At 34.5% G+C, this 10,427-nt stretch overlaps 1 protein-coding gene across 2 annotated transcripts; it reads left to right on the top strand.

The window, feature by feature from the left end:
* The first annotated feature begins 244 nt into the window (after positions 1-244).
* Positions 245-10,206, top strand: LOC132906853 (sodium-independent sulfate anion transporter-like). 2 transcript variants are annotated; one of them, XM_060959420.1, is made up of 11 exons: positions 245-859; positions 1,848-2,043; positions 3,903-4,123; positions 4,226-4,412; positions 4,583-4,747; positions 5,861-6,022; positions 7,217-7,357; positions 7,961-8,106; positions 8,731-8,904; positions 8,993-9,149; positions 9,267-10,206. In XM_060959420.1, exons 1-11 carry the CDS (start codon positions 632-634, stop codon positions 9,455-9,457), a joined length of 1,968 nt encoding a protein of 655 aa, XP_060815403.1. In that variant the 5' UTR covers positions 245-631; the 3' UTR covers positions 9,458-10,206. The 2 variants fall into 2 exon arrangements, with proteins under 2 accessions (XP_060815403.1, XP_060815402.1); XM_060959419.1 differs by lacking the exons at positions 245-859; positions 1,848-2,043 and adding an exon at positions 3,638-3,683.
* The last annotated feature ends 221 nt before the right edge of the window (positions 10,207-10,427 follow it).

Below are 10,427 nucleotides of genomic sequence, written 5' to 3'. Positions count from 1 at the left end.
ACGCAATAAAACGTTGGCACCGAATCACTTTTTCTCCCGATTCTACCAATTTTCTTTGTTGATCTCCAGCAAATTTGCGTAAAACGCGTAGGCGAATTAACACGTTCTACCTAATTCGCTCGGACGTAAACACCGTTCGTCGTTAAACACAAGGAAGTCAAGTATAAAGTACGCGAGTCTTTCCGCCACATAAGATTGGTCATGACCCAACGCTTTTGTCCTTAATTGGTAATTTTTATCAATATATCAACAACTAACGCACGTGAGCCGAGCGTTACTTAATGATTATAGTATCGGACGAGGATGAGAATTTCGTTGGCGCCAGATGTTTGTCTTAAGATTTAACGGGAGACGCATCAAATGATAATAATTTGGAAGCGATGAAAATATGCTGATAGGGAGGTAGAACCGCGTTTATGCTCGTGGTGTATGAACATGAGTGCCGCGAAGTGCATGATCAGTGCGTAACAGAGCTTCTTCAAGTCAACTACTTTGCCTTTTCCCTTCCAATGCAATTTTAATGTTGCTGTGAAGTGACCGAACGTATAAACCCGAATAATTTAACTGTCTGTGTTAAGCATCGGTATCATCGGCGAATATTTTCGAGAATTCTGATTCTTCGCGCAAAGAAATGCCTGCTACTAAGAAAGAGTCTATTCCGTTGGAGGAACTTCCAACGTCTAAGAAGGATAACAGCAAATCGAGCTGCTCGATTGTTAAATATATAACGATAATACATTGGTTGCCAAAATACTCTCGTTTGGATGCCATTTCGGATCTCGTAGCTGGATTTTCCCTAGGATTAACCGTGATCCCTCAAAGTATAGCATACGCTGCACTCGCAGGTTTAACTGCTCAGGTATATTTTTACTTTTTACTCCTTACTTGGTCGATCGACAAATTTTCTTCGTTCTCACCCCTATCTAATTATCATATCGCGCTATTGCTTGAATATATTATCGTTTACTATTATTTAAATGTTATCTTGTTCGTTCCATCGACGATGATTTGCCCATCAATACCGAGGTATTCGAACATTTCTCTCGCACCTTTCAAAGGAACAATGGTAATGAATTATGGGCTAAATAATAGGAGAAAATGTGCAAAATTTTATTATAAATATCTGGTATCGAAGAAATTGCGGATTGATTTTCTATGGCTGTCGTGATTCCAATCTTCAAATTCTTAGAAGCAAAAGATAGTTATCGCTGATCTATAAGGTTTTCATATTGTCGATACTCGCATAAAAGATATAACTTAGAAAAAACGAAGCTGGCACCCCGCTGGGGGTAGCCACCCACATGCTATATTTATTTTTATTTTATTTTCTTTTTCTCTTCACCAATAAGATATAACACTTTACAAAATGTCCATAAGGACAAATTGTAAAATAACCAAAATAAAAAAAAAAAAAAAATATTGTCGATACTCAGTTCTCACTCGTTCGAATCGTTCGACTTTGATTTCTCGCTTTTATTACCTTTTTCTTAGTTACGTGTTATAATTCCGTATAATTCCGATGGGAACCCGTAATATACGAAACGGTAAAAATTTGAAGAGTTCGCTCGTAGAGACATTCAAGAAAATCATAGATTTTAAATTTTGTTTTCGAGGTAACGTGAAACGGATAATTTTCAACGAAAACTAGAACCCTAGCAGAGAGTGTTATATACCTCGCACATGAATTTGTGCAAGAGCCACATTTTCTAGAACCACCTGCGAGATTATTCTGTACAGACAGAAACACAACGATTGTGCCCGTTGTTAATTCATTACTGTTTACTTTTCATACTTGCCACGTTGGATCACATAAACGTACAAATTATAAAGCGTCCAATTCTTTACAGTATGGTCTTTATACGTGTCTAATGGGCAACTTTGTCTACATCTTTTTGGGAACGATCAAAGAAGTATCGATTGGTCCTTCGTCCTTGATGGCACTACTTACCTTCGAATATACCAGAAACATGCCAGTGGATTTTATCGTGCTCTTTTGTTTTGTTGCTGGATGCGTAGAATTGCTGATGGGCCTGCTACGTTTAGGCTCGTATCGACAAAATAATTTTCAGAAACGTTCAACCACTCCAATTGCTTCAACAATACAAGGGAATACTCTCAGATGCGAAAAGAGTGGAACGATGGATCTCTGAAACACTGCGCGAAAGAGGTTAAAAACCATAGAATACTCGTTGATCTCAGACAGATAAATGAAAATCTGTACGTGTACATACGCATACGCGTAGTTGAAATAAGCGTTTCATTCATAAAATATACGACATCGTTGGTAAAATCTCTCGTTTGTACTTTTCTCGATCGATAGAATACAAAGACGATAGACGTTCACGTAACATCATCTTTCCGCGAATCTTATTCTTATATGTACATATATCGTATCTTATTGTTAGATGTGTAAATTCGTACGAGGTATAATTTCGACGCTTTTGCAAAACTAAGCCTCGTATGAGAAACTTTATTTCACAATTTTAATTTTTTCTTGCATAACGAATTACCTTGTGTCAACTTGTAAAATATTCGCCTAATGAATTGCCTCCTGTATTCTCATAAAATACTTTCGACTTCATCGAGTATTACGTACGATGGCAATCGAAGGAATCGATGCAAAGACAAATCAGTTTCAGATCTGGACAAATTATTCTATGACATAAAAAGAACTGTAAATCGGCAGAGGAAACGGACAGGATCTGAACTAACTAGTTTTACGTCCGAAAAATTCCTAGCATCTCGGTGTTCAAATTGTCAGAGTTGTCTATTTATCGTTGCTTGAATTACTTTCGTCGCTGTCAGCAAAATTTGGTGCTGCCAAATTTTTACGTCGAGCCGATCAAACTGAGCAGCCGATATATTTTCGGAAATTTTCCATTATTGAGAATATCGAAGTGTCGACAGCAGGTGATATCAACAAATACCTTCAATTGCTTCTCTTTCTCGAGTTTTCTGAACCGCTACGTCTTAAACTCGGTACTATAATTAATTTTAACTAATAATAATAAACTATGATATAAATCAGTTCTTTCGTAATTTGATGATACTATTTTCAAGCAGTTAATAGAAAATCCAAGATTAAGACTCGCTTAAATCGATTCTAAGACTAAGTAAACAATTATCTAAGAAAGATAAATCACGAGGAATTATTTGTAGGAGACATATATCTTGATACGTGAAATTAGCAAATCTCCGAATGTAAAAGTAACTAAGCCGAAGACGAGAATACTCACAGTGCAAACAAACATACTGTTTTTTCCATATCTTGACTAATTGTTGATACAACGATCTTAACTAATTGTTACTATAAATACACATTTGTTGCGCGTTGGTATTCTTTTTTAGCTTTCCTCGCGTGTTTTCGATAAAATACCATGTACGTATTACGCATAGTACGCGTACAAATCGTTTTTTCTCTTAACCTCTTTTCTTGTAAATAGAGTCACGCTCGTGACAGCGATTATTGTTCTGATTCAACGGAGGAGGCTAGTGTTCGTAGCAATTCGTTCGATCTCTAACTTTTATCCTCCGGTTTCTATCCTATGTACGACAGAAATATCGATATTCCGCGGATATTTATGCGTGTTCATGCTCTTGGTAGTACAATTAAAGAAACAGAGGCCAAGCGAATATTCGTATCACTCGTTAAATGTATAAAAATCTGCAAAAATACAAGTTAGGTATAGCATTTGAACGATAACGTTAACGATACAACATCACGATAAGTAAAATGAACGTTTACTCTAAAATAATATCTAAAAATATTACAAACAGCAAATTAACGTTCCACTTTGTTTTTGCGTCTGAACGTATCCCAATGATGCGTTATTTTATGTTCGTATCATCGCTCGTTCTCATTCGTAATAATATTTTTTTAAACGATGAAATTTTTTATATAGGCTTCCTAGTAGATTTTATATCGGTGCCAGTCACGTCAGGCTTCACTTCGGCTACTTCAATTATTATAATCATATCGCAATTGCAAGGACTATTAGGATTGAAGTTCAAAGCGCACAGTATCGTCGACAATCTGAGCAAGATATTTCAAAACGTGCAAAACGTACGAATACCAGATTTTCTCCTTGGAATTTGCAGTATAGCGTTCCTTCTGTTCTTCAGAGTAAGTCCCTGCAAGATAACGCATTATAGAAATAAATATGGAAATAAATTGCCTTTCGATTTAACCTATCTCGTGTTTCTATCTCATGTTTCTATCATCTAGCAACTGAAAGACATCGACTGCTGTTTCGGGAAAGACAATGATCGATCAAAGGAGAAACGTAAAAAGATGTGGCTGAAGAAATTCTTGTGGTTTCTTTCCATCTGTCGCAACGCTTTGGTCATCCTGATTACTTCGACGATAGCTTTTTATTTCGAGAAGACAGGATCCTCGCCGTTCATTCTTTCAGGTTCGCGTTTCCTTCTCTCTTATTTTCTTTCTTTTTTAATACTCCATACGAAGTAAATGCCATCACAGACGTTTCGCTTCGTTATAATCGTTACAGCGCGTTTAACGCGTAAGAAAATTTCTACGAGAAATATTCGTTATTCCCTTCTGACTTTTATTTTTAATTTAAAGGAAAGATACAGTCAGGACTTCCCAAGCTCTCTGTATTTCCGCTCTCGTCTCAAGTTGGAAACGAGACCTACACGTTTCTAGACATGTGCTCCCATTTAGGGTCAGGCATAATCGTACTGCCTCTTGTCTCGGTGTTGGCAAACGTAGCCATTGCTAAAGCATTCGGTAAGCACCATAAATCGTCGGAATCTTGCGGATCTGTATTCAAAAAACGTTGTTACGAATATATTTTCGAATTTTTATCAAACAAACGAACAGGTTTCTTTTTTATTTCTTTTTCTTTCTTATTTTGTTTCGTCGAATACGTGTAACGTGGCAGCTGATTATTTGATTTATGGATGACTAATATGCCGTTCATACTTTGCTTGAAATATTTGTAAAGACGTGTTGTGAAATGCTTGTCGATGTTTCAGATAGTCGAGTATACAAGCTGAAACAACAAAAATTACGTAACATTTAACGTAAAATCTATTGCTTTTTATAGGACCTTGAATAGTATAAAAATTTATTGTCCAATTTCTATGATTTATTAGAGCAAACTATTCGATGTTCTAGTACAAAACGAAACTTAAAAATCTGCCACGTGTAGAAACCTGCGTTATCGCGCGTCTTAACCTTAAACCTAGTACATACATACATTGCTGAAAATCCCATTCGTCTTTTCAGTGGTTTCAGATTTGTATCTATGTATGTATGTAGATCACGAATGTATATAGTGATTTCTACTGTAAATATCCCCGAGGAAAATGCGGAAAACTTTAAGATTACGTATATTTTAATTTCCGTTTAATATCAAAAGTTACAATATAGAGAAATTCTGTTTATTTAAATTGACTCGTAACACGATGATCCATATAAAATATGACAGGCTATTTGTTTCGAAAGTGTCGCAAAAAGGGAAGAAAATATTTTTGATCGTATAGTACGAAGCAAGAAATAGAGTAATACGGTAACGCGAAATAATATTTGCGACGAGAAAACGACTGGGGCTCCTCCAAATTCGCATTAAATTTTTGGACGCGTTGTTCACATAAATTCGCAAAAACTACAATTTACGAACTTCGCCTCGTATCATCAACGATCTCGAAGAACTCGGAGATTATTTGGGAACAATGCATCCAAGATGAAATACGTAAAAGAGACCGCTTCGTAAGAGAAATTTCGAAATGTTCACGTGTTTTGTACACAGATCCACAAATTTCATAATTTTCACGTATCAATGAACTACACAAGGTTACACAAACGTAATTAATCGTGACACGATGTTTATATTTTTAGCAAGTGGTAGCAATGTAAATGCGACGCAAGAGATGTTAACGCTTGGTTTGTGCAATATATTCGGAAGTTTCGTTTCATCGATGCCAGCTGCCGGAGCGCTCACCAGAAGCGCCGTAGCCTCCGCCAGCGGTGTACGAACGCCTATGGCCAGTATATACGTCGGTAATATTCTCATTTCGAGACGAAGCAACATGGAAAATTGCTGCAAGAGAAAATATGCTAGAACTCTATTTATTCATCGGAGAACGAATAATTCATAGAAGTGGAGCTCGCTATAATAAAAGTTCACCGACTTTGTCCGCTAACTATCACTTCCTTCGAGAAAATAGAATTTGAACGCGTTTAGTTAATTTCACAGCTGAAAACAAAACAGACAGATCTTTGTTCGTGTTTCTTCTTCTTTGGAAAATCAAAAGTACAATACGTTTCATATGTTTTAAGCAAAATATTTACTGTATTACGTGACTCTTGTAAACATGGCTAGTTATATCGCGGAACATCGTGATAAAACTTTTACGCAGCCAATTAATTGTCCTAATCTCCAAGAGTCAACACAAATCATTCGTAATATTGATTTTTCTGACTATGCGAATCCAGCTTCCCACTGTTGTTATATTGTAGAATTACCTAAAAAGTCCAAAAATTAGACGCGAATCCTTTTGTCGAGGATCATTCCAATTTTCAAATCCTACTTTCTTGAAAACGAAGCTACGAGCGAGAAAATCTTATTCCACTATCTCGATCTATTTTCGCATACATTTCACATAGTAGAATAAGCCACTACCAATTCTTCGCCCTTATCCGCTGAGAAATTAGCCAACGGTCAAGTATACTTGACCTTTCAAACTTGATTTTCTCGAAAAGAAGCCTACACGAGGAAAATCTTATTCCATCGTTCATCTCGTTTTTCATTCATCATCTTATTCGTCTCATTCTCACGCAAGGAAATACATTCTTTCTGTCCTGTATACATGTATAATATTGCATTACACGTTTACCTAAGACATAAAAGATATAACTTAGAAAACACGAAGTTGGCACCCCGCTGGGGGTAGCCACCCACATGCTATATTTATTATTATTTTATTTTTTTATTACCAATGAGATATAACACTTTACCAAATGTCCTTCAGGACAAATTGTAAAAACCAAAATAAACTATAAAAAAAAGAACGTTCACGTAAATAGATTCAACTGCCAGAAGTTCCTAGTGAGACACTAACAAAGATTTCGTTTCAATAAACGCAATTTGGATAAATAATATTTTACTGTATTTTCTCTTGCGCGTATGTATAATATATATTTCTTACCCGTTTTAAGAAATGGTTACGGATAATAACATTGGATACTTTGCAGGAATGATGACGTTACTGGCGTTGAGTTTCTTGACACCATATTTTTATTACATCCCGCGTTCCACTCTTGCAGCGGTATTGATAAGCGCGGTAATATTCATGATTGACTTGAAGATAATACGTCTGTTATGGAAAGGAAGCAGTGAGTCGTTGTAACTTTTACATACAGTAAAAATTTACGTTAAAGTCACATTAATACAATGGGAATGTTCAAATATTTTCTCAAAGTCTCGAAATATTTTCCTTACCGAGTATCGTATATGCATAAAAATTTTCTGTGCATTCGGAGATAAAGCAGAAACAAATATCCTTTATTAATTACCAAGCGAATTCATGTTTTATTTTTTGTTTAAACAAATTAAGATAAGATACTCGATCGATATCAGATACCTCTTTAAATTCTCAAACTCCCCTAATTGTAAACTACAGAAGAATATTTTACTACGTGATCGTACACGTTCAAATATTTAATCAAAATAAAAGATATAGTAAGAGAAACAGGTAGAACGACAAAAATGATCGATTTTAAAAAGTCTGCACTAACTTGAGAGAGAGAAAGAGAGAGAGATATTTAGCAAATAAAGTCGAGTCAAATTTTGTATACCTTTTATATCTGTCTAATAATAAGTATAAAAATACGGTATACTAAGACATTTGTCAAATATTAATCTGCATTTGTTCTTCTTATTTTTCAGAATTAATCTCTCGTATTTGACATTGAATAATTCTCTATACTTGATTGCAGAAAGGGACGCGGTTGCAGCGATAGTGACATTTCTAGTTAGTGTGATATTTGGCGTCGAGTTAGGACTCTTAGTCGGTGCTCTGTTCAGTTTAATATTCTTCCTTCGATCGCCTGCTAGGCCAAAAATCGAAGTAATTCAATGTAAGGTAAAAGATAATATTGTACTATCACGTTCCCATAATATCTATGCTAACGAATCTTTGCTCGGGCATTGACTCGAATACGCTTCACAAACTTCTGTCAGTATTTGCATTTCGTATCAAAACGGAATATGTTGAGAATTTATTGAATACTCGTGCGCTTATCTAGCTTCTGACTAAGTAGAAATGCATGAAAAATAAATGATCAGACAAGAGATTATTTTTTAAAATAAGTAAAAAAATTAAAATTAGAATAAAAGATTAAAAATAAGTAAAAAATATGCAATAAAATATTTTCATCGGAAGTTCCATTTTTGAATAACAAATTTTTTCCACTCTGATGGGCTACATGTAAAATTAATCGAATGCAAATATACACGACAAATTTTTAAACTCGATTATCTCGAAAATAAAACCTGAAACGGAAAAGCTGTACGCTTTTTCAATTCACCTTCGCGTGTATCATAAAATAACCGGTTATACCATATTTTCTGAGACATCCTGTACTATATTAATTCTACACAGTATCGTCGTCATCTTTCAGTCTTAAAACGATTAACATTTAAAAACGATTAACCCTTCTATACTTTTTGTGAAAAATCAAACGCTTCCTTCGTTACCCTTTTGTAGACGCAACTTGGAAACAAATATATAGTACTCAAACCAGACACTGGACTATTTTATCCAGCTGCAAATTACTTTTGCAATAAAGTGATGAAGATAATTCACAAATATGATGAAAATAACGTGCCATTTATTATCAATTGTGAAAGGATGCGAAGTATCGACTATACAGCGATCAAGGTAACAGAGAGAATTAATGTAATTAATTTGATTTATCATTAATCTGTAAAGAACAGATAGAAAGATCGCGTTTTCTCTTGGATCACAGGGTATTGAGATAATATCGGCGAATGTCAACGCCGAAAAGAAGAGGTTATGGTTCATGAACGTTCCTCTAAGAACGTTTAATAACTTCGAAGCTTTCGCGAACAATAAACATTTTCACTTTATCGACGAAGAGGATAAAATTTCTTCCATTTTTCACGGTACGCTTGATGTTTTTATTAACGTATCTTAATTAGATCACTGTACGTATCTTTTAAAAAATGTACTATATTTTATTGTTTATCTAAATGATTATACGTATTTATTAAACTTTTTAGACGGTCTTTTGATAAACAATGCAGATGAAGTGAAAGAACAACTTTTAGGAAACATGATAGGGCATGCAACGTTCACGTGTGCCAATGATAATAAAAAAGGTACTGAAACGCTTCCAAAACTCGTGACAAACTCTGGAGATGACGGAGAAGAAGTTACGTTAATGTTGACGTCTTCGCCGAAACAAACATGAAAAATGTCGTTCTTACAATTAGCTATTCCCTGATTTACATTAATATCTTGCAAACGCGATAATTTTAACATGAAACGAACATCAAGCGAAATTAGCTAAAGATGTGCCAACATCTTTTAATGCATGTATATCGCATATTTGATATAACTTTCAGTTTTAAAATTCGATAATATCATCAACTTGCTTAAGACTGAAACATTTTCTATTGTTGAACTTACTGATATGATATTGGTAGTAATAACAATGATAATGATACAGCAAAGTTGGAATAAGTCGCTCGTTCAAAACTATTGCATAATTATATTATTGCTATTATTTTACCATCTTTTTATCGCTTAAAGATCTATGAAAGAAAAAGAATATTTAAATTCAGCTACGTACCTAATCAATTATACAAACACAATACAATATAATATCGATGAAGCGTGTAAAGTGTGATGATAATGATATAACCACGAAGGGTATGCAAGAACGAATCGAAAACCTGTTTGCGTTTGTCAAGAATGAAAATAAAATTAATCGAGAATAAAAATACTCGGAAGACCATGATAGAAAAGATTTTAATTATGGAACAATAGTTTTAATTTACTATTGTATCGATGATTACATTCCAGATACGTATGTACGTCTTGAAAAGAGATTAAAGAATACAATGTCACGAAAGTGTACCGGCGATTCGTAAATCGCATGACAGATTCGTAGATAATATATTACATGGAAAATCAGCGTAATAAAATATAGACCTTAAGCGTGTAGTGTGTTTTATGTTTTGATAATTGCTTCGTTGATTGACAATTCAGTTATAATGAAATTCCCACATTGATTTAAATTAATAGATTTATCGCTGCCTCAATTATCACAGTTAACTGTGGTTTAAAAATGTTAAGAAAAATATTTTATGATTAAATTCAAAATTTCCGTCAAACTACTAGTGATTCTTTCATATATTGTACTGGGATGTTTGAGATAT

This window comes from Bombus pascuorum, chromosome 5 (assembly GCF_905332965.1).
Source record: "Bombus pascuorum chromosome 5, iyBomPasc1.1, whole genome shotgun sequence".
NCBI classification, from domain to species: domain Eukaryota; kingdom Metazoa; phylum Arthropoda; class Insecta; order Hymenoptera; family Apidae; genus Bombus; species Bombus pascuorum.
The sequence above is the reverse complement of the archived record's forward strand: the minus strand, read 5'-3'. Positions and strand labels throughout refer to the sequence as shown.

What these genes read in the sequence shown, in the direction of transcription:
- LOC132906853 (XM_060959420.1), top strand. Translation starts at nt 632, where the DNA reads ATGCCTGCTACTAAGAAAGAGTCTATTCCGTTGGAGGAACTTCCAACG. An exon ending in CTCGCCGTTCATTCTTTCAG is followed by an intron (nt 4,413 to 4,582) that starts GTTCGCGTTTCC and finishes TTTAATTTAAAG; the next exon opens with GAAAGATACAGTCAGGACTT. An exon ending in TATGGCCAGTATATACGTCG is followed by an intron (nt 6,023 to 7,216) that starts GTAATATTCTCA and finishes GATACTTTGCAG; the next exon opens with GAATGATGACGTTACTGGCG.